Source organism: Gallus gallus, chromosome 1 (genome assembly GCF_016699485.2).
Source record: "Gallus gallus isolate bGalGal1 chromosome 1, bGalGal1.mat.broiler.GRCg7b, whole genome shotgun sequence".
Lineage (NCBI taxonomy): Eukaryota > Metazoa > Chordata > Aves > Galliformes > Phasianidae > Gallus > Gallus gallus.
The window spans coordinates 183,100,609-183,125,011 of NC_052532.1; the positions used below are offsets into that span (position 1 = coordinate 183,100,609).

Here is a 24,403-nt window from a genome sequence, read left to right on the forward strand (position 1 = left end):
TTTGTGCACCATAAACTGAAGCTTTGGAGCTCCAGCTGTTCTTTCAGCTGTGGTCTCTGGTGTTGCACCTAAAACAGAGAGACTGAGATTTCACTCAGTATTTTCATAGACCAGTTTTCCATAGACCATTTTCTGATTAGTCAATGCTTTGTTATTACCTCAACACTCTTTCGCTGTGTTTTATGATATTATGCTAGTAATTCCATTTTATTGGAAAATTCAGCTGCTTTACTGTGTTCCTATCTAAAACAAATCTTTGTTTCAGTTACTGATAGCATATATATGCTAAAGGTGATGTCTAGATTACTGTAAATGTTACATATGGTAATATGTGCAGGATCCTCCCCATGTCTCCCACCTGCCCAGACTGGGTTAGCTCATCCCCAAGGCAGAAGGGTGTGGGTGTGCCCTTCTCCTGCCTCGTGTGCCAGTCATGGCACGCTGACCTCCCTTTCCTTTGGGTAAGTCAGCTTGCAGCCACGGAGCCAATGGCCAAAGCCCTTCCAAACTTCCACGGCTCAAAAGCCTGTGTATATATACTGCCAGGGTGGATTGTCAGCACTACTGGATTTATTGGTTTGTACTGCTTTGTGTCATGCTGACCTGACTTTTGAACAGAGGAATTGTTTTGCATTTAGTTCTCTTTTCCTCCCTGGAAGATGAAAAGGAAAAAAAAAAAGAAGCCATGTTTTAGATGTTTTCATATTGAAATTTATGAGTTGTTTTTTAGATGCGTGCTGTTAATTTGGTAGATTGACATTATTTGCATGTGGAATGACATTGTAGCTTTTCAGATGCTTGTACAGAAACATGCAGTAAAAGATGTCTGCATGAGTAATAATAACTTAAAAATGAACTGTCTGTAGTCCTTAAAGAGAAAATCACCCTCAGAAGGCACCAGTGCTGTTGGAACTGAAGTTCTTAATGCAGCAGTTGCAGAACTTTTAAGAATATGAGCAGAACTTAAATACAAAATGTACAAAAATACATGCTTTTTTAAAAATTACATGTATTTATTTGCTTACGTTGAGGTGATTTGAGCCCATGGTGCTCTGCACAAAGGTGTGTAAAGACTGCAACTTCTATCTAAAGACTATCAAGGAGTGGTGAAATGCCACTGAATTCTAGTTCATCATTTAAAGCTGGCAACATTTCAGCTTCTTGCAACCATGTGCTCATTATGAAAGCACCATTGCAAGTCTGATAGTCATAGATCATGTCTTTCTGACCATGGAAACTAAATTAACCTCTCACCTCACCACGTACAATAGTTCCTCCAGTTCAGCATTCAGGCAGATCAGTGAGGAGGTTCTCACAGTGTCATTTACATGCTCTCAATCTACTGCATTTTTCCCACAGCTCAGTTGAAATACCCACTCATCCAGGCTGGTACTAGACATTCCTTCTGTTGTGTCAAGGAAGAAGAAATATATAATTTCCAGGAATCCCAGACTTCACATCTGTAAGCTCTGTGGCTGTCTACTTTCAAATGGAGAGGGGACAGATTGAATGAAAGCACCTGGTGGGCACAGTAATATCTTTGCCACTGAGTTTTTTCAGGGATAACTGGGTGGCTCAGTGCAGGGAGCTTTGTGTTATGCAGGTAAGACTGTTATGGACATGATTGTTGTTTCTTGGATGTACCATTTTCACATTTGCTATTTCTCATACACAAGAGAAAAGTACAGTAATGCTTTTACACCTCATATTGTTGCTTTTTTTTGTCCAGTGTGAGACATTAGCCATCTACAAAGCTCTCAAGAATGTTAACAGCTAACGCTGTAAGTCCATATATCTTATATTTTGTATAAATAAATATATATTGCCGAATTATTTATTTTTGTGTGCATCATTATGAATTAAATGCACAGGTTTTCACTGTAGCTCAGAGAAAGTTAAGATCACAACTTCTATTGGACTGAAATGTCAGAGAGGAGTGGCTTGTGGTCAGTTATGAGTAGGAGCTGTCCTCTTGTTAGAAGTATTTGGAGATACCATCTCTGGAATGTGGCATTGTGCTTTCAGAATGGTGAGTTCAGAAGAGGAAAGAATACTTTCCCAACCATTTTCCTAGATGCTAGCAACACTTGTGACAGTAATATCTGGATTTTACTGGTCCACATAAGCACGTTCTTTTGTCGGCAAAGTATGACACTCTTGCTAAAAATAACACTCTATTAAACAGAAGCAATGTGCTGGCAGTGTCAGATAAACATTTCACATTACTTGAAATGCCCAAGGAGTTGGCACAGGGTGGCTGAAGCACCATGGCCAGGCTGGGTCTATCAGGCCAGCAACAAACACAAGCAGTGAGGACATCCCTTTGGGGCTGTTGGCACCGCACACCATGGGCTGCCCCACCAAGGATCATCCAGCTTTTCCCTGAAAAATGTAATTGGAAATGTTGTATCCCAGAGCTCTACAGTATTGTCACATTGTGCACTGGCCAATTCTCTTCCTACTGTTACGCACAACAGCATGGGCACTGAGTTTGCTGTTCCCTGCAGCTGGCAGTGACAGCTGCAGTCACCTTACATTGGGTGGGAGGGAGGAACAGATGCCCTTAGCTAAGCTTTGTATCTGATCACAGAGCAAGGTTATCAACACCTGGTATCTGAAAGCTGGAAAATATTCTTTTAGGAAGTCATGTAAAGTATCCTCAAAGCCTTCCCTGAAGATAACCATTGATTTTAATAAACAAAGCACATTTGTAAAATGTTTATTATCAAATATTAAAAATACAAAGTATTGCAAAGCATTTTTTCTCCCTACCCCAGCCAGGGTACTTTCTATCCCAAGGTTTACCAGGCTGTGCAGTGGATTAATGCGTGGTGGGGGCGGTGTAATCCTGGGTGAAAAGTTCTGTAGAAAGCTAAATAATTCTTAAGTTCAAGGCATGTTTGGACTGGTGTTAGCATTTCTCTGTATATAACGTTCAGGAGAGTGGAAGACATAATTCATGGTTTCTTGGATTTCTTTTATTTTTCTAAAAGGAGATTTGAATAAGATATCTGTATTTTCCAGTGAAAAGGAACTTGCATCTCTACATTTGTGCATCTGACACAGCTTCCAAGTATTTTTGTAAAGGTGCTGTCTAGCTGTGTTGTGTCAGGGCCAATAAACTGGAGATTTACTGTGCTCACAGCATGAAGAGTGTTTAAGTTCTCAGTAACTGCTGGGCTGAAAGCAGACCCGCAAAATGGCAACTGGCTGCAGTGACCAGAGGTGCGTTGGAGCCTCTGCTGCTACGGAGCGCCTGGGGAGGCTGACTTCAGGTGGAGCTTTCTTTGCTTACTGACATGGAAGATAAGGGCAAGGAGCCCCAGCTCCGCATGGACTGGCCCTGCAGACATGTTGGGTGGCCCCAGGCCTGTGCCCCAAGAGGCCAGGTCCCAGCCTACACCTGCTGCCTACCAGCTCTGGGGCAACCCTGATGATTCAGGACCAGACCTGTGAATTAGGTGTCACTCCTTGCTCAGGACACAAGAAAATGGGGTTTGGAACTGGATAATCTTTAGAGTTCATTCCAACCCAAGCTATTTATTAGCTTGGAGAAGAGAAAGCTCTGGGGAGACCTCATTGCGGCCTCCCAGTACCTACAGGGAGCTTATAAGCAAGAGGGGGAGTGACTTTTTACACAGATTGTTAATGATAGGACAAGGGGAAAATACTATAAATTAAAAGAAGGGAGGTTTAGGTCAGATGTTAGGAAGAAATTCCTTACTCAGAGGGCAGTGAGGCTGTGGCACAGCAGCCCAGAGAGCTGTGGTGCCCCATCCCTGCAGGTGCCCAAGGCCAGGCTGGATGGGCCCTGGGCAGCTCAGCCGGTGAGATATTAAAGCCCATTGAGGCAGAAGCCCTTCCTTCAGCCTTTGGCTGTTAACAGCCTCCTGATGTGAGATATTTGCTCACTGTATTTCAATCTTCAATAATACAGATGCTGTGGGGATTTACTCATCTCTGTGCAGCACTGGTGAGCATGCACTTAAATACACCGTCAGGTTCTTACAGTAATCACCAGCCACTGGCAATGAGGATGGCCCTACAAGGTGTCAGAAACCCTACCACACAGTAACACATGCACAAACTATAATTTCCATGTCAGTGGTGAAGAGGTTGAGGCCATGGAGAAGGCACCAACCCACTGAGGAGGCTCAGAGGGTTGTGTGTCCTCTGGCGCCGTGGCTGCTGGCTGCACCTTTCTGTGTGTCCCACGGGGAGAAGGCTGATGGGGGCAACTTAATTTCACCTAAATCTCTATGGTGTCTTCTGCTGTTTGCTTCGTGCCTCTTAGATGGCCCTAGAAAGTGCTGCCAGAGCCTGCTTTGATGTGTTCCACATATTTTTTTTTTTTTTTTTTGTGTGTGTGGAATTTCCTTGCCAATAGGAATTCTGCCCGCTCTTAGTAGTTCAGCACCCACAGCTGTCAGTGCCTCTGTTTCCATTGCTTTGTGCTCAGCTTTACTGTTTAGGTGCACTGAAATCCTAATCTTCATTGTCTTCTTGTGAGGTCCTTGCAAACAGCACTTGTTTCATGCTGGGAACCAGCTGTATCCTGCACATGAATTAATTTATTTGGAGAGATCTATCAAGCTCAGGTTTCTTTATCTTTCTTCCGCCTGGGTTTGTGAATTGTCCCCTGAAAGTTTTCTCATGGGGCGGCACAGCTATCTCATCGGGTTACAGACTATGCTCATGTTTCTCTAGCAGAGGTGTAAGCATGGGCTGAAGTCTTGCAGCTTGTGCTCAAAGTCACGGTGGAAAGAGGCATCCTCATCATCATCATCCTCCTCCTCCTCCTCATCATCATTACTGGCATCGTCATCATCATTTTCATCATCCTCCTCCCTCTGCTCCCTGCAGCCCTGTGCAGAACCCAGACCTCAGTTCCCTTCCCTGCGTCCCCACCTACCTGCAGGCTTCATCCCCTCACTGCCAGAATGCACACCCTGCGATTTCTAAACGTTTGAAAAACCTCTACCATCAAGATAAGCTGCATATTTCCCTTTGAATGTGGTTTTTTTTTTTTTTCCTAAGAAGACAAAAGCTCATCAACAAAAATAAATTGCTAATGCTTTTCATTCAGAGTAGGCTCTAATCCCTTATAAGGGCACCTGAGAGCCATTAATGGTAATTTTAAATGAAATATACCCATGAAAGGTAAGTCTAACTAATCAGCCCCTCAATTATACTGGCAGAAAGATGTATTCCAATTACCAAAGCACTTTCAAGCGAATTAAGGCTCCTTTTTGTGCCGTCTGTGGAGGTCACTGAACGTTCCCATGAATCCTTGCATGTTTACATTAAAAAAGCACACCGTGATCTTTGGCAAAGGCACTTGCTCTAGGTTAGCTCAGCTTTTGAGCTTGTTGCAATAAATACAATGGAAAACCGGCCAACCATTTCAAAAATGTCAAGAATATCTTTCAATACTTTTCTTTCCATATCAGTGTTTAATCAAAATTACATAGCTTTATGAATGGGAAATGAAATTATAGAAAGTGCAAATACATGCTTATCATGTTTAATAAGCATAATGTTCATGCTAGAAAGGAAGCTGGATTTTGAGGACGCGAATCACGCCCAACTGATACAAAAACATTTCCAGCTCAGACCCAAACATTGCGGCCTGCTCAGTCCATATCCATGTCCACATGCACCGCTGTTCCCATCCACTTCCCACCAGCCCAACCCCACAGGGGCTTGGACCTGCTGTGCTTGAGCATCTCTGTTCACACCATAAGTATTCCTCATGACAGCTGCTTCACAGGCCCCAGTACTGCACTTCCAAGCATCAAAGAACCCCAAGTCTACAGGGCAGGAGGCTGCACTGTGCCTCAATGCAGCACCTCTGGTCCTTCTTGTAAGAAACATGCTGTCTCCTCCCTTGGCAGCTGTCAATTTGGTGATAACATGGTCATGTTGATGATCAGAGGTCTGGAGCACCTCTACTACGAGGAAAGGTTGAGGGAACTGGGCTTTTTTAGCTTGGAGAAGAGAAGGCTCCAGGGAGACCGCATTGCGGCCTTCCAGTACTTGAAGGGACTGTATAAACAGGAGGGGGAATGGCTGTTTACGAGGGTGGATAGTGATAGGACAAAGGGGAATGGTTGTAAAATGAGACAGGGGAGTTTTAGGTTGGATATTAGGAGGAAGTTTTTCACCCAGAGGGTGGTGATGCACTGAAACAGGTTGCCCAAGGAGGCTGTAGATGCCCCATCCATGGAAGCATTCAAGGCCAGGCTGGTTGGTAGTTGGTGACCCTGCACATAGCAGAGGGGTTGAAACTTGATGATCACTGTGGTCCTTTTCAATCCAGGTCATTCTATGATTCTATGATTATGATTCTAGTTTTATAGGATTTATTATTATTATTATTATTTACATTTAAATGCTCACAGAAATGTCAGAATACAGAAAGCAAGAACATCTGTTTCTCAGAGAGAAATCTTACAGATGTCCTAAGATGCCAAGTAAAATGGCTTTACAGACATTGGAAAAACGAATGATGAGATCAATTTTAGGTCTTAGCCTTTGCCCCAGATGCCATTCTTGGGCTGTAATCACACCTGCAGAGCAGAGGACCCAAAAGCCACGAGTCTGCAACTCAGTGGGAAAAGGCAGAAAAACCTCACAGAAAAAGTGACCAGTTTATTTCTGAACTGCACTATATATTCCTTAGGAATTTTTGAGGTATCCTTGCTAAAGAAAAGTTGCTATTTCAGTTAATATCCTAATAAAGCCTGGACTTTTCAAGAGTTTAAAAGCTACTTGGGTTTTTGGGGAGTCCCATCAGGATAAAGGCTAGGAAGGTCACCTCAGGACTCTGCCTGGCTCTGGCACACACAGCAATGGAAATAACTCCCTTCCTAAGGCTAGAAAAGCCACTGGTCTCTGAGATGAGAAGCTTTGGAAAAATGCTGGGAAAGATAATGCAAGGATACCTGCAGAAACCGCATCATCACTCATGTTGCTTCACTTACAGGCACTGTTGTTGGCTTTGGATCTCCACACTGCCCTCCAGCTGTCCATCCAGTGAGAATTTTCAGAGATAAAGTTATTAAATAATAGTACCATTCTCAATACAGAACTCTGAAGGACAGCACTTGTTACTGACGGCCACCTAGACGTTAAGCCATTGACCACAACTCCCTGAAGAACAAGAGTGTTATTATTTTGAGGGGAAAAATAGGTCCAATCAGAGTCCAAGATTAAAAATAATAACGAAACCAGTCTCTGTAGGAAGGTTTTTTTATTTTTAAAAACATTTGTGAAATTTTTGAAATACAGTGTAAAGTACAATATAGAATTACGTCTGCAAGTCAGCTTATGCATGTCATGCCAGTTATTTACACGTAGATATATACAGAGTGCAGATAATTATTGAAACCACACCACAAAATAAACAAAGAGTTCAATAAGATAATTTAGTAGGCATTTATTAAATATATATATATAGTAATTGATTGTATATACTTTCCTATTAAAATACCATATAGTATCTAAAGTTACCCCTATAAACTCTAATACCTCCAAAATTGTCATAAATATGCTTGTAAAATTGAAACTATCTATTTGCCCTCTCCAGCTGCTCTTCCCTTTGCTATAATATAAACTCTTGTAGTGCTGAGATAATTTTGCAGCCTTTGGTGACAGAACTTCAATGACAACTCTTGATACAACACTTGCAAAAAAGCTCAGTCGCAGAATAGATTTCAGCTGAGACATCCAACGGTTAAAGCACCATTCTCTATACTTAAAACGACAAAGGTTATCCAGCGGCTTATTAAATACTGCCACATACAGGACAAGGAAAACAATGCTATTATCTTCAGTGACTGAATTACAACATTGTATTAGTAGCTGTTTGGATACCAAGCACCTTATTAAAACAAAACAAAGCAAACTCCCAAAGCCCGTGCAAAATCCTATGCAAAAAGAGACCTCCGGACCTGTGCCAACACAGCCTGATCAACAGTCTGACTTTTGCATGAACAGCAACTGGAAGGACTGCAGCACCAGTGGCTGCATGACCACGAAGTGCAGGACTGAATGTTGCTTATTGCTTTTTATCTGGTAACTGAATGATTCACACAGGGCACTGCTGAAAACAAAAGGATAATGCCAAGCCATAGCATGCTTTCCCATTAGCAGAATATTCAATTTATTTCATGAGGGCTTCTGGCCAGCAAAACCTCACTATAAATTGCCCAAGGTCTATCTTTGAGTTCACTAGAGCTCTGAGAGCTTCCATCAGTTGAGACATCCCCCCAGCTGAGGCCAAGCTCCCTTACTGCCTTTCTCCCTGCTCAATCCCAAACTGTACCACCCATTACCTTAGGAAAAGAAGCATGAAGAGCAATGGACTTTTGGGGTTCACCATTTATTCGGTTCCTATCTTATTAAGTAGAAAACGGACAAGTGGAAGAACGTCACAAAAATCCAATTGCTGCCACATAATGCTTTTCTTGTTGTAGCCACTGTTCTGAACTGCTGAATTTTGCAACTTCTCTTCCTAATGAATCTTTTCTAAAGGCATATTAAAACAAATCCAATTACAGGTGAAGAATAGAGTTTATCGACAAAAAATATATAAGAGGAAAATAAGTTACTATTCCTACCACAGAGTAGCACTGGTCAGCAAATCTGTGTGTCATTTTTTCCAGAGATAATAAAACAAATGAACTTTATAGATCAGGTAGGGACTTAAGACAGCTACAGTTTAATTTAAGAGTTTTGTTACATAGAACTCTAAATGCCACAGTATGGCAAAAACACTGAACTTACAGAAATTACATCAAAAATATTTTTTCATCTTTATCGTCATTAATAAGAAGTGTGAATATAAAATATTAATATACTTTACATATTTATCATACAATATATCAGTCCTTCACACTACTAATTTGGCTCATGTTGTGCTGCAACACGTACCAAACGTTTAACATAGAATAAACATGGCTAATGACACAAGATCAGGGCACAGACATTTTCACAAACAAACAGCCATCATGTATTATCTACCTGCAATTCTACAGTGATACTCAGAGAAAAGTGACGCATCCTTTTATGAAGGAGAATACAAAGAAAATTAAAAAAATTAGACTTTGCTTGTAGAGTGAATCTGACTTTAATAAAAAACAAACACTAAATCAATACTGTGAACTAATTTAGTTCAGCTTGCCTAATTTTCTGGTAAGGCACTATCTGATATTGTATCTTCATTTAAATGTTACATGGATTTCTGCTCCTTTACAGTTTTGAGAAGGGATATTTGGCCAGGGATCATGAGATGACCGCGGTGCTGCTCTCTCTCATTCCAGTCTGTGAACACTGTTACTTAACTTCCAAGATCACATCTTGTGGAGAAAAACTCCCTCTTGGAAAGTCAGAGAAAAGCTGATCCACAACCCACAGTGTGGTGATACAGAAAATGCTCGTTATGTACCGTAGAAAAAAGAAACAGAATAACCCTAATATCTGTCACTATTAACTGTCAGTAAAAAAGGATGTAACATTTTCAGATGGAAATGCCATTTTAAATCTAAGCTATTTTCAAATTATTTGTGTGATCATCGTGTCTGGTTCAGAAGAAGGGCCTGAATAAGTGCCCAGCCTTAAAGAGAAGACAGATTGGTTTGGTGTGCAGCTGACTTAATGAAATCCACTTTCTTATGAAGCTATCTTTGCAGCTGAATTTTGTGTCTAACGTGAGATGAATGCATGGGAACAGACCACCTCTCCTCCACAGGGATTCCTCCCAGTACTTCCACAACCTTTCCCTCAATGCTTAACACGCTCTGTAACTGAACTCTGCATTTTTATTTTTGCTTTATATGAACTTAGCATCTTTGAGTCCTCTAGCTAGCACTCAGATCTGCTGGCTTCAGAACCTACTACTGAGAACACCCAAACAAATACACGGACTGAAGCAAAGCAAATAAGAGCAAGAATTTCCTATTTCACTGTTTCTCGAGAATTTCACAATTAAATTCCTCCCAATAGGTATGAGGGGTCATAAAATGATGTTCAATGGAGGCCAGTTTGCCTGGTACTATTGACAGACCCGGGGTATGGCATTTCTCCACACAGGTGATACACATGCAGGCCTCGTGTCTGTGCTTGCAGCTGTCTCCCTCCCCGTTCCTTTCCCCTGCAGCAGCACTGCTCCTGGGCAGCAAACTGGGGTAAGCTTTCTGACACCTTGCAATTCTTGGATTGTGAAATAAAGCAAAGACACAAACAAACCCATTTTGATCTTAGGGCAGAGGAAGATGCAAGCTGGTCAGAAATGGAAATGCTGGCTTGCTTTAAAATAAAGAAAGGCTCAATCTGATGAGAAAAGTCAGAATCATAGAATCATAGAATCATTCTTCACTTCCTCTCACATCTGCTCTGGGTAAATGCAATGAGCCCACATATGTTTGCCTCCGCTGCCTGTGACAAACACTTCACTACCATGTACTGAACACAGCTTTGGGATCTAACCATAGAATCACAGAATACCCCAAGATGGAAGGGACCCACAAGGATCATCGAGTCCAACTTGTGGCTCCACAGAGAACCACCCAAAAATCACACTGTATGTCTGAGAGCACTGTTCAGATGTTCTTTGAACTCCAGCAGCTCAGGGCTGTGCCCACAGTCGTGGGCAGCCTGTTCCATTCCCACCACCCTCTGGTGCAGAACCTCCTCCTGATACCCAATCTGACCCTCGCCTTTGAAGCTGCTTAGAGTGAAGAAAGGACCCAGGTCAGTCTGTCACTAGCTCAATCAACTTGTCCTCAACTGCCTGCAATCAGCTTTATTTGCCCTAGCCTGGCTTAATGCCACAGACTCCCCATCTGAAAAAGCAGAAGGATGCTCCTCTAGGCTCTCCCCTTTCTGGAGCACCACTAATACGTCAACCAGCAGAGGGGTCCTGCAGGCTTCTGCCACCAGCCTGAATTCCAACAAAGAATTGTTCTGCAAAAATCATGCTCTATGTACATGTGCTTCTTTATGTTGGCAGTAAATCTATTTTCTAATTTAAACTACAATGAAAAAAATTGCTATGAAAAAATTGCTATGAAAAAAAAAGAAGCCATCAGTAGACTACTGCTGGTTTTAGTCCTAATAGTTCTCCCTTAAACTTTCTGGAAGCAGAGTACACCTTAGAAATTAATACAAGGTTTATATGTTGCTTACTCTTACTGGACAAAGAACAAAGGCTGGGTTACTCTATGAAACAGTGAATTCTTTCTGTACCACTAGCACTGAAAAACTGCTCATATGGTGCCTAAGTCTCTTGTTTCTCAGTAGAGCACAGTAACAAGATAACTAAGCACTGCATGTTTTCCTATCAAGGTGTGCAAGAAAGAGGCTCCAGTTTAGAAAGCTGCTTATATTTTCTGGGTTTGGGTTAGTGTTTTTTTTTTTTTTTTTTACCTTTTTTTCTTCCAGTCCCAGTTCCAGGCATACAAAAACTGTATTAAATATTCTGTGGAATGGGGGAAACATTTGCCAAATACTTCAGTGGGAGTCAGGTTAAAAAAACGCTAAATACTTTTATTGCCATATGAAGCTTCTGGCATCCTGAGCTTATAAAACCTGCTACTTCACAGGGTATTTGTCTTATTCACAATGGAAAAACTTGAAAAGAACTCAGTTACATTTTATCTCGGGGTTGAAAACATATCACTCTTTCTCATCACTCATTTGGTATCTACTGATCATTCCAGATTCAGTATCTCCTTGTTTCCTACAACTGGTGCTCTGAGATACATTGAGATTATCTCCCACCTGGCTGGTAACATGGAAATACAAGTTATTGCTATTTATATTCACATAGAAAGGAGGAAATAAATCTAAGAATTAGTTGAATGAAACATTCATTAAACATCACATTTTGAATGAGCATTTACTGCTCATGCAGTAATCTGATTTCACTACCAGTTACATACATTCTATAATATATTGTGATCTCAATGACTAGCAGAAATTCAAACTTCTGATTTATGAGAGACTCGCTTCTTATTTGAAATGATGAGGACTAATCTCAGAATCAAATTTCGTAAGGAAGCATTCAGATCACAATGCATCACTTATGAACATTTTCATATTAAAAAATATTGATTCCAAGAAATGTCATAGAGTGCATTCCCTCTAAATTTCACACTTCTGTGAGTAACATCCTAGGATCTGAAGGGCTGCAGCTAAATGGCAATTTTTTTGATTTTATTGCTCTAGTGTTCCTTACCCATAAAAGAAGAACAGAACAACCTTTTGCAAACAAAGAAAGTTATTTAAACAGAGTACCGTCTTCAGTACAGTAACTGTTAACTGTTTCATTACATTCTGTTCCGTTGATAGGGAGCTATATGACCTGCAGCTGCAGTATCTGAAGGAAATCTACCACTCTCAGCTAATGGGCTGATCCCATATCTGTGTCAGATAAAAAATCAGAGTGCTTATTATTTGTTACCATGGATACCATGAAGATATTGCTGTCCACTAAAGATTACTAGAGGAAGACAACATAATTCTCGGGAACGAGTCCTGTTTTCCCTTCATAAGTTGCTTTTAACCAGCCTGGTTCCACTGATGGATACACTGCAAAAAAACAATCAAGCAAAACATATTTACAGTAAGTACTTATAGTTAACAGATCCCATACATGGTTCATATATTTATTTAAATGGCATTTATTCAAGAGCAATATAAAAAACAGGCAAAAACTGAGAGCTGAATTACACTCTTATCTTGTGGATACAGATCAGGTTTTGTTTTGTTTTCATTTATTGGGTTAAACGTAAACAAAGAATGTAAAACATCTTACCATTGGAAAATATTGCCCCCTGTGGGAAAGACAGCTCATGACTGTGCTCAGCCTTACAGGAATACATGGCTTTTGCTTGTCTGAAAGAAAAAGTAAGAAAAAACATATGAAAAAATGAAGGTAAAACCTGGGAAATGTAGGACTAATCTCTTGCAGAAGTACAGGATGGTAACTCATTACACAGTAGTTCAGAGGAGCAGAATTATAGCAGACAGTAACTCCTGGTTTACCAGGAATTACCAACTATGCTACTGTAGAAAAGAGACCTACATCCTACTTAGAAACTTAAACTGGAACATCATAACTTTTAAAATAGTTGAAGGATACTTGAAATTGTCCTTCAAATGCACATGAATTGAAAAAGTTGTTTGAAGCAAGTTATGAACTGCTTGGAGAGAATTCCAAAGAGATCAGCAAGTCATCAAAGGCTCAAAACCATGATTTGAGAGAAAATATAGTTGATTAGTCTACAGAAGAAAATAATAAATGTAAGGTAAATATGACACAAAAAAAGCAGAAATGTGTCCTCCAGGATGATTAAATTGCAGCATAGGAGTTTGAGGTGTCTGGAATGAGTTTCAGGTTAAGCCACCTAATTCATCTGCCTATAAACAAGCTACATGTCCAGCTCAGCTGGCTCTCAAGGTTTGGGCTCTGTTTTAGTGGATGTCTACTTGAAAGTGCAACAATTGGCTCTCCAGTTGCCACTGCCTGTAATGAAGCATTCAGTAACATATTTTCTTAAATAGAACAATAGACAGTTTATGTCTTTTAATTTATAACTGCAAAAACAAATTCTTGGTCAGAAGAGAGAAGCACTGGAACTGCCACGATTGGAGAGAATCTCTGAAGAGTTCTTGTTAAGAAAGATTCATTAAGAAAACAATAATAATAAAACACAATACTACACAGACATCTGTAGGAAGAACTACTCAGGTATATCACGACCTGGCTCCAGAGCAAGAGGACAGATTGGCTTGTTAAGACTTTTAGTACCATGATTCTACAAAACACAAAACAACAGACTGAACACAAAGTTACCTCATTTACGAGTTCTCCCTAGATTCCTATGCTTTATTTATTTATATATCTAACACCTGACTTTATTTTATATCCTGGAAGCAATTTTTATATGATCCACTAGCTTTTCCGAATTCCGTTATTGGAAAACCACAAGACCACATTATGCCATGGAAAGATGAAGCTGTTGATCATTTCACCTTCGTATGATATGATAGGGAGATGCTGATTCAACTTTCCTTCAAACCAGGCTTTATCTCACTGACCCAGAACATGACCTTTGGTGAAGTTTCTAATTTTTGAAATATTTTTCAACAGTGTGCATATGTAGGTGACATGTAATCTATTTTGTCTTTCCTCCCAAATTAGTGAGATAACAGTCATAAATCATATAATGATAGTGTCACATCAGTCTGGTTTTGTTTAACATCTCCATCAGTAACCTGGATGCTGGGATAGATTGCACCCTCTGCAAGTTTCCTGATGATATGAAGCTGGGAGGAGTGGCTGACACACCAGAAAGCTGTGCTACCATTCAGTGAGACCTGGACAGGCTGGAGAGTTGGGCAGAGAGGAACCTGATGAGGTTCAACAAGAGCAAGTGTAGAGTCCTACATCTGGGGAATAATAACAACCATCCGTACAGATTAGGGGATGAACTATAGGAAAGGTGTCCTGCAGAGAAGGACCTCTGGGTCCTGGTGGACAACAGGTTGGCCATGAACCAGCAGTGTGCCCTTGTGGCCGAGAAGACCAATGGTGTCCTGGGGTGCATTAAAAAGAGAGTGGCCAGCAGGTCAAGGGAGGTGATCCTCCCCCCCTACTCTGCCCTGGTGAGGCCACATCTGAAGTCCAGTTATGGGCTCCCCAGTTTAAGAAAGACAGGGAACTACTAGAGAAAGCCCAGCAGAGGGCTACAAAGATGATCAGATGACCCCCTATTAGGGAATGCCAAGGGACCCGGGACTGTTTTGCCTAGAGAAGATTGAGAGGGGATCTTATCAGCTCTTAGAATAAATATCTAAACAGTGTGTGTCAAGAGGATGGGGCCAGGCTCTTCATGCTTGTGCCCAGCAACAGTACAAGGGGCAATGGACAGAAACTGGAACACAATAAGTTAAATCTGAACATGAAGAAAAATTTCTTTACTTTGAGGGTGACAGAGCACTGGGAGAAGCTGCACAGAGAGGTTGTGAAGCTCTCTCATGAGAGAGGAGTACCTTATTTTTAGGATGATCTGATTATCTCTCGTTTCTGACTCTAAAATGTCATTCCAGGAACGTCCCTATTGCTAACCAAAATGACATGAGCCCTGGGCTCCTCACTGTCTACTCTGCTTCACTGTTTGCTTTTTGGATGAACTGCTCTGTTCAGTATTTTTCCAGGTCAGCTCCTTAGAGCCACAATTCAAAAAAGATGCCATCCTACTTGGCTTCCTCCAGTTGATGCTTTCTATCCCTCAGTACTGTAGCAGAAAACTTTTAACCCAAGACACCCCCTATATCCTAGAATACTCCAGGATATACAAGTACTACCTCTGTTTCATGCCACAAAAGCACTGCTCTGGTGGGATGCAACACTGTCCTAGCAATGCTTTACATTTTGTGTACTGAAAAAAAAAGGCATGCAAAATAATAGCAATTATGCACATCTACATGTGTCATTATTTGGAGATACAAGCTTGGATATGATTGGTCTACTTTGGTGGGGGAGAGGAATAGGACCAGTTCTAAGCAGTGTGCACATAAGACAGTAATTTCACTTGACCTCAATATCAACAACTACTTCTTGGTCCTTTTTTATTTAGCACCATTGAAATATCCTCACAATTAAAAAAAAATAAACCACACAACTTTCATACACATTAAAACAGCACAGTAACTGTTAACAGTGAATACTGTGGCAATGATTATCAGATAACTGGTAATGAATTTACTATAACACAGGGATGATTTTGAACTTCATTAATTTCACCACTTAGTGGCTATCAAGACAATTTCCCTTGTTAAGTATGGAACATCTGAGAAACACTGTGATAAAAGGCATCTAAGGCAACTGTAAAGCAGAATCACAATATCTGAGTGAGGCAGAATTATTTAAGTTATTCTCAAAACAAAGCATGTTGTTTTTTCATGTCCTTAGAAAAAGTAAAATGGAATTTTCTCCTTTATGTTTCTATGTTTACTAAACTATTCTGCTTTCAGCTTCTAATTTTTTGTGATCCAAATATGTTTGTTTTTAAAGTAAATATGAGACAAGAAAACATGGACTCTGACTTGCTCTGTTCTGGAAAGAGAAAGCTATCGAGCATTTGACATCACACAAATACAGAGGCACAAAGTACAAAAAAATTGCCTTCCCAGAAGCTCATGAATTATCAGCTTCTCCACACCGTCTTCCCACTACCTTGCTCCTGACACAGAATCTAAGGATATTTACTCATAATTCTGGAGCAATTTTCAAGAGCTGGGTTATTCCCTCCATATCTAATTTGATTATTTAGGTTGTTTGTATTACTCATTATCCACTTCAACGTGACCTATCTGGAAGCATAGCAAGGAAATAGGATTACAGATTCTTTGGCAGCATTTAGTGTATCTTATAAAAATAATGTTCTTTTTTATGGTGTTAATACTCTCCTCCCTGCAAATAAGGCTGCTTGTTAAAAAGCGTGAGATGACATCATGATCATCTATTATGGCCCTTTGAAGATGATGCTAAACACCTCAGAAGAGTGTGATTCATATTGTTAATTTCAGAGAAAAAAAGCAACTTCTGAAAATGGTACCCACATTTCCTAGAAGTTTCTCCTTTTCATGATTTCACTGGATAGACTCTTCCCTTTTGATGCCTTTTATTATGTTTGTTGTCACAGAATCATAGAATCATTAAATTTGGAAACAACCACTAAGATCACCTAGTCCAACCATAATGAGCCCATATGAGCCCATGATAAATTTATACCAGTGGCAAAAGGCCAAAACTATTTTGCCTGACTGCACATTACACATGGTCAGCAACACCTGAGATACTTTTAGTAACCTATTTTAAGTTATAAATAAGCTTTAAAATTATGCTCCTGCCCTTATTAGTTTTCAGTCTACAAAGAGACAGACAGAAGCCAGAAGTACCTTAATGCTACAGTCTGGGAGACGGATGATTAATAAACTTGAAGTCAGGAGGAAAGGAGTGGGAAAAATGAGAAGTGAAAGCAACTTTGTGACAGAAAAAAAAAAGAGCACAGGCTGGAAAGAGCATAAGATTGTGGTCTTACCTGTCCAACCCTGAAGGGTACAGTGGCCTCTCATTCTGTCTCTTTCTATCATAAATCTTTTCAAATTAGTGCCACTATGAAGGCAGGTATTGGTGTACAGAAAGACAGATAAAAACTGCCTCAAATAATCACCCAGCATAAAAAAAATAAAATAAAATGTGTGTGGGGATGCAACATTCCTAGTACAGAGAGGACATTATACAAAGTCAGAAAGAGGTGGTGCAAAGACTACCTGGAAGAATGAATTATGGAAATCCAGGTCACTGTGGTGGTGAAGCATCAAGTGTGAGATTATCCAAATCACAGAATGATAGAATAGAATCATAGAATCACCATGGTTGGAAAAGACCCACAGGATCACTCAGTCCAACTATTCACCCATCACCAATAGTTCTCACTAAACCATGTCCCTCAACACAATGTCTAAATGTTCCTCAAACACCTCCAGGGTCAGCGATTCCACCACCTCCCTGGGCAGCCCATTCCAGTGCTTGACCACTCCTATGGAGAAGCAGTATTACCTAACATCCAACCTGAATCTCCCCTGGTGTAACTTGAGGCCATTTCCTCTCGTCCTATCACTGCTACACGAGAGAAGAGGCTGACCCCCACCTCACTACAACCTCCCTTCAGGTAGTTACCGAGAGTGAACAGAAATCTGCTGGAATACACGAGCCCATGTGAGACTGCAAAGCTGTATAGGTACTTCTGATCTGTACAGGTGATTATGAAATACTGTTTCAGGCAACAAATGCATCAAGTCAGGATGAAGCTACTTAGATAGTGCTATGCATAGGTAAGCAGTAGCTATACATTTCAACATCAGTTATTTACAGCAGTGTAAACTGACCCTTCACAGAGATCAACACAGTTCTCACTTAAATATCTCTGATATCAAACGAGACAGCATAAAAACAGCTTCTCTGTCTTACATTCTACCTTGCATATGCTCATTACATAGGAGCAACAGGAACCCAAAAGGCCTGTCTACTGTGTGGATCAAATGTAATTATCTAAAGAGAATACTCTAAGGACTTAGAATACCCTAAGGACTTAATCCAGTCCTTATGATCATAGCATGCATGAAAGGCAAAGAAGAGCTGGGTCTGAATTGCAAAATTTCAGTCAGACTTGAGCAGCATTAGAAGAACAGCTGAGCTGCCTTTTATTTCTTCCTCATTTTGCCTGCTCACCTCTAGTTTTCCATTCTCGTTGTTATTGTTGCTCTTCTGCTTTCTTATGAAAGCTGAAGTGGAGGAGCTATTAAGCCTTTCAGTATTTTCTGCTATCTTGTCTGCTCCTCATATCCATTATCAACTGCTACATTTTTCCTTTGTCAGATTTTGGCTTCTTACATGCTTTTTATATATAGATAGAGACGACACAGGTTCTAAGGGAACGTCAGGAGAGAGTTTACAAGAAAGGAGCAATACAAAATAAGAAAAGGAACAAAAGTGGAAGTAAAATGATGCAGCACTAGTGAGGCAGTCATTGCTCTTGGCTCAGGTCACTGGCCCATGAACATTCCAGTCTCTTCTTTTGTACTCTTATTCCTTAAGTTAATGCCCTCCTCTCCCATCCTGTTTCTCTCCCCACCACACTAAAAGTTTTCTCACACTTCATCTACCACACAGAAAGAAGAACAGCCTTGATTCCTGTAAACTGTTTCCCTCAAACAAAACCAGTGGGTCTTTTCAGGTCTGCTTTCTCTTTCTCTCCACTGCTACATTTGTCAGAGAAGACAGTTGTATTCCCTGCTGCACATCTCAGCACATGTTAACACCTTTGTTTATAGCTATGCTACTTTATTATCATCTTTAGATTCATGGATTAATATTATGTTTTATTTATTCCTTCTGTTGCTCAGCAGTTCCAGTAAGATTATTGTACCAGAGTAAAATGATGGACCAAAACATACATTCTGTCTCAAAAGATTTGAGATGCAGAGACAGTGAAAAGGAAGAACCTTTCCCACACAAATTTATTTGACTTGAGTCTAATAACAGGCTGGTTAGCAGTATAGAAAGTACTACTGCCTCCTAGCTGAACTGGTATCAGAACGTTCTAGCTTCATTCAGTGTAGGAATGGATCAAATCCACCAAATAATTGCATACAATTACAAAGAAAATGTAAATAATTCCTGATGCAGACTACCAAGAACAAAGGGCAACTGTTCCTCTGGACAGGTACTGAGGGATGGGACGTGTGATGGGAGAGATACTGATTAAATTAATCCTGAGCTTTCTAAAGTAGATGTTGTTCAATACTTGACCACCCAAGCAAATTATCATAAACTAGCATGGTTACTACTCTGCTGAAAGCATGTGTATAACAAATAGCTGTACAGAATAAGTAAAAAGTGCCTTCATCTTGTTAATTTTCTCATGTAGCTGTGTCCTTAAGCAGATTACTAACCTGAGCATCTCTCACTGCAACTTCAGTAGGGAACAGAATAGCCAGGGAAGGCTGGTACTATATATTAGGTTTAGTTTTCTTCCATAAAAAGGGTGAGTTTAAAAAAATCACAGAAGTTTTTTGTGCCACATGATGCTGCCCAGAAGTCACAGAACAAAAGTCCAACACTTCTATTTCAGTCTCTGGAGCCAGGAAAATACAAAGGATTTTACAATTCGTTTAACATAAGAAGCACTTACCGTCCTGAAGAAACTTGTTTAAGTGAACCAGCACTTTCAAACAACTGGGCTCTTGCAGCCACTCTGAAAATAAGGAAGTAGCTTGCTTTATGCTTTGCTTATTAATTAAAGTCACAAACCAATTTTACTTTTAACCATCTAAAGACATGGAAACATCTTATTTTTTAAGACTGTTGCAAGTATTCACTTTGAAAACTAGAGGAAATTCAAAAGTTCAATATAAGTCCATAATTAGCAGAATTTTTATGGGCATAACCTATTTCAGGCCACTGAAATCCACATGCTCCAGAGCCCTGCAAGAAGGGAAACCTCATCATTCTCTATATAAACATTTATTCTTGAATGCCCAATAGAGATATGCTGGAAGTGCTTTTACTGCCAGTCTGCTGAGCTGTGCAGGTGTGACTTTCTGTTTTAGTTAAGATGAAAAGCTAAGACTGTAAAACGATTATAGTGATGTCTTCCAGTTTAAAAATTGGAGAGACTGAATGCAGTCCTTTAGTATTTGGAGAACTTCTTGGTGCTCTGCTGTTCTGGAAATCTCTTACTCACAGGAACACATAAAGTCTGGGTTAGATTCAGGATTACAGCAAAAACACATTTTTAAGAAACACATTCTTAAGGTTATGCTATAAGCACTAAGAAACATTTGAAACCAAAATCTCAACAACCTAAATTTCAACTTCTATTGCTGAGGACTATCTTCTTATCAAAGAAAAAACAAAAAAATAAACAAAAAAAACCCCATAAGAAAATAAACAAGGGATCTCAACTACTGATCATGCAACAGCAGAAGAAATTTCAGAGAAGTGTTTTTTTACTTTGCTCCAATCCCTCACTTGCATAAATAAAATCTGATGATCTTCACATACAGCATGGACAGTAAGCTACAATTGTGCTCCTTGAGTGATTAATTGCCAGAAGAATGAGAGAGAATAATAGTAATCGCTTTCCAAAAATCCAAGTCTTCATTATAGACCTTATCTACAGTCTAGTGAAGTAAATGGAAGCCTTTCAATTGACTTTAGACTGTCAATGTCTCCTTTGTTTATAATTTTGATTAAGTTAGATAAATAAGTCATAAATAAAGACATTTTAAAAGCAAGCGTTCATAAGTGCTTTTTCAACTACTTGTAAAGCTCTTTGTCATCACTCCATAGAAGACAATATTGTAAGGACTCAGAACTCTGAAGGGTCTTAACTTACACAGATCCTGGTCTTTGATAGCCATTACTTGATGCAGTATCTAGTCTTAATCTTCTGCACATTTTTGGAGGCAAATCAGGATTTAGTGGAGCCTTTGGTGTATCTTTTGTATCTGCTGAAGACAAGCTCTGTATAGATCCACTGCAACTTTTGTTACCTAAAGAAAGCAACCAAATAATAAGCAGTATTAAAGCTAACTTGAAGATGTTTTACATGTGAAACATGCAAAGCAAAAGAGTCAGTAGCCTCTGTGAGGCTCTGCAGGATAGAGAGTACTCTAAATTCCTAGGAACACTGGTACTGTGAGTTGTACAGATGGCAACAGAAACGTGTCAGAAACAGTTTGAAAAGTGAAATAACATACCTCAAAAGTTAAAAAATAAACAAAATTAAAGAGTAACATTAGATTTCAGATGCACCTCTAGTTTTTTGATGCCTCACAGTAAACTCACTGGCGTCACAGAAGACCTTGGAAATTACCTTCAGCTGACGGAATTGATCTGAGAGAAGAACCTGAAGATCTTTTCAGGCCAGACAGACCATAGGAACTCTTCTTGGTCAGATCTATTGGTGGAGAGGCATTCTCTGGTCCAGTGACAGAAGCTATACTTTGGCAGTCTGACTCCATGTCTGTTTTTGTTGCATCCTCCTTTGATGAGGATTCTGGACTCGTGGTCCAGAGGCCTGAACTCTTTTGGCCATTTGAAGAAGGGGGAGAGGCAATCCATGGAATCCCTCCTGACTTCTCCCTGGGCTGAGAGGGCACACATTTGGTGGTGCTGTTCTGCTCGGAGGAGTGAGATGAGAGAGATTCGATGCTGCCCATGGGAGTGCTATCTGGGCTACTGCTGTATGAGTCACCTAGGCAGGAGGGAAGGGAGAACAAAGAAATAAGATAACCATGCACATTTCTGTCGTGTCATCTTTAGCCCCTGTACCATATCGTCGTCAAATGTGATAGCCATTATCCAGTTTCAGGGGCAGTCATTCTCCAGACAAAATAGCAATTTAGTTGCTCTAATTTTCACACATTCCTATATTTAACCTGGAAAATCTGCACTTTGTGGATGTTTCTCTGCAGCAGATGAACATACTGTGTTGCAGGTGAAAGTATTTCACATAAATGTTACATTTTCAAAAAACAAACAAACAAACAAAAAAAAAACTGTGCAATATAAATATAGTTAGGAAATTAAACAATTCCAATTCTGCAATGTTTTTAACACCTTACAAGATTTTGACCACAAGGCAAGGGTTGCAGTGCATGTCCCATTTATGTTCTGAAATGTATGACTCTATAGACAGCTTTACATTGATTACCAAGTTGCTGAGGATCTTTGCAGTCTCTGTAAGAGTCTGCACAAGTCTATCTATAGCTGTCCAGTTTTCTCAATCATGGTGTCTTTCATGAAATATCTATCCTGCAGAAGGACCACTCATTCCTTTATTTACAACTTTAACACTGAACATTTGATGCATTTCTTTAACTAGATTGATAATAGAAAAATTAACCTGCCTACACAGAAATGGTTATGCTGATACAATTACTTTCAGTGATATAACATGATAGAATGGTTTGTATTCGAAGGGACCTTTATGACCACCAAGTCCCAAACCCTCTGCTATAGACGGGGACACCTCCCACTAGACTAGGTTGCTCACAGTCTCATCCAGACTGGCCTTGAATGCTGCCAGGGAGGGGGCATCCACGACCTCTCTGGGCAACCTGTTCCAGTGTCACACTATCCAGACAATAAGGAATTTATTCCTGATCTAGCCTAAATCTACCCTCTTCCAGTTTAAAACCATTTCCCTTTGCCATGTCACTACCTGCCCTTATAAAAACTCCCTCCCCAGCTTTCCCGTAGGTCCCCTTCAGGTACTGGAAGGCTGGTATAAGGTACCCCTGGAGCCCCTCTTCTCTAGGCTAAAAACCCCCAGCTCTCTCAGCCTGTCCTTGTATGGGAGGTGCTTCAGCCCTCTGATCATCTTCCTGGCCCTCCTGTGGACGTGCTCCAACAGCTCGATGTCTTTCTTGTGTTGAGGGCCCCAGAACTGGATGCAGAACTCCAGGTAGGGTGTCATGAGAGCAAAGTAGAGGGGCAGAATCACTGCCCTCGACCTGCTGGTCACGCTTCTCTTGATGCAACCCGGGATACGGTTGGCCTTCTGAGCTTCAAGCACACACTGCCAGCTCATGTTGAGTCTTTTATCAACCAACACCCCCAAATTCTTTTCCTCAGGACTGCTCTCAAGCCATTCTCCACACAACCTGTATCTGTGCTTGGGATTCCCTTATCCAGGTGCAGGACCTTGCATTTGGCCCTGTTGAACTTGATGAGGTTCACATGGGCCCACCTCTAAAGCCTGTCCAGGATCCTCTGGGTGGCACCCTTTCCCCGTAGCGTGTCAACTGTACCACTCAGACTGGTGTCATCTGCAAACTTGCTGAGGGTGCACTTGATCCCACTCCAGGTCTCCCACAAAGATGCTAAGTAACACTGGTCCCAGCACTGATCCCTGAGGAACGCCACTTGTCACCGGTCTCCATTTGGACACTGAGCTGTTGACCACAACTCTCTGAGTGCGACCATTCAGCCAATTCCTTATCCAGTGAGTGGTCCATCCACCAAGTCCATTTTTCTCCAATTTGGCAACCAGGATGTCATGTGGGACAGTGTCAAACGCTTTGCACAAGTCCAGGTAGGTGGTGTCAGTTGCTTTTCCTTTCTCCGCTGATGCTGTAATTCCATCACGAAAGGCCATCAAGTTTGTCAGGCATGGCTTGCCCATCGTGAAGTTTTCTTGCTTACCACCAATCACCCCATCTTTATTTTCCATGTGCCTTAGTAAGGCTGGGAGGATCTGCTCCATGATCTTGCCAGACACAGAAAAGTTCCAAGATTGCCCACTTTGTGCTAAGGGGAAGAGAAAAGTTGGGCTCGTCCGGGATTTGAACCCGGGACCTCTCGCACCCTAAGCGAGAATCATACCCCTAGACCAACGAGCCAACCTTGTACTGCAAGAAGTGGAAATATTCCTAAGAACTTTGCTGATGATATGAGAGAAGGCGAATATATTAGAACTGAGGAAGGACTGGCCGAGAAATTAGTGAGAGCTGAAATACCTTTTAGACTGGATTCATAAAAAAGCAGTATGTGTAGTGAGTCACATGTTAGATTCCAGTAATATCTTTTTTCCAAAAGCTAGGAGATGTGATTCAAAAACTTCACGAGGAGAGAATGCATATTTTTTAACTACAGAGTATTTACAAGATACCAACTAGATAGAGGTGAATTTGCCTCTGCATATTTCAGTATTCTTGGGAACAGGTGATGATAGCCACAGAGAATACTAAAAATAAGGTCTCAAATACAATTGCTTTGCTCACTGGAAGTGAGAACAGTAGTGCTGATGTGAAAACAGTGGTG

The 24,403-nt window shown here is 40.7% G+C and overlaps 1 protein-coding gene and 1 non-coding gene across 3 annotated transcripts in view; both read right to left on the reverse strand.

Moving 5' to 3' along the window:
• Window positions 1-7,235: 7,235 nt before the first annotated feature.
• ARHGAP42 (Rho GTPase activating protein 42) overlaps window positions 7,236-24,403 on the reverse strand; it is a 160,048-nt gene continuing 142,880 nt past the window's right edge. For both annotated transcript variants that reach the window (XM_040650438.2, XM_417185.8), the window contains 5 exons: window positions 21,453-21,833; window positions 20,973-21,129; window positions 19,767-19,829; window positions 12,818-12,897; window positions 7,236-12,591 (listed from right to left, as the gene is read on the reverse strand). In XM_040650438.2, coding sequence (XP_040506372.1) covers window positions 12,503-12,591; window positions 12,818-12,897; window positions 19,767-19,829; window positions 20,973-21,129; window positions 21,453-21,833 — 770 coding nt within the window. In that variant the 3' untranslated portion in view covers window positions 7,236-12,502. The remainder of the gene's footprint in view (window positions 12,592-12,817; window positions 12,898-19,766; window positions 19,830-20,972; window positions 21,130-21,452; window positions 21,834-24,403) is intronic.
• Window positions 23,911-23,982, reverse strand: TRNAP-AGG. The gene has a single exon. It is a non-coding gene; the product is annotated as a tRNA-Pro (tRNA).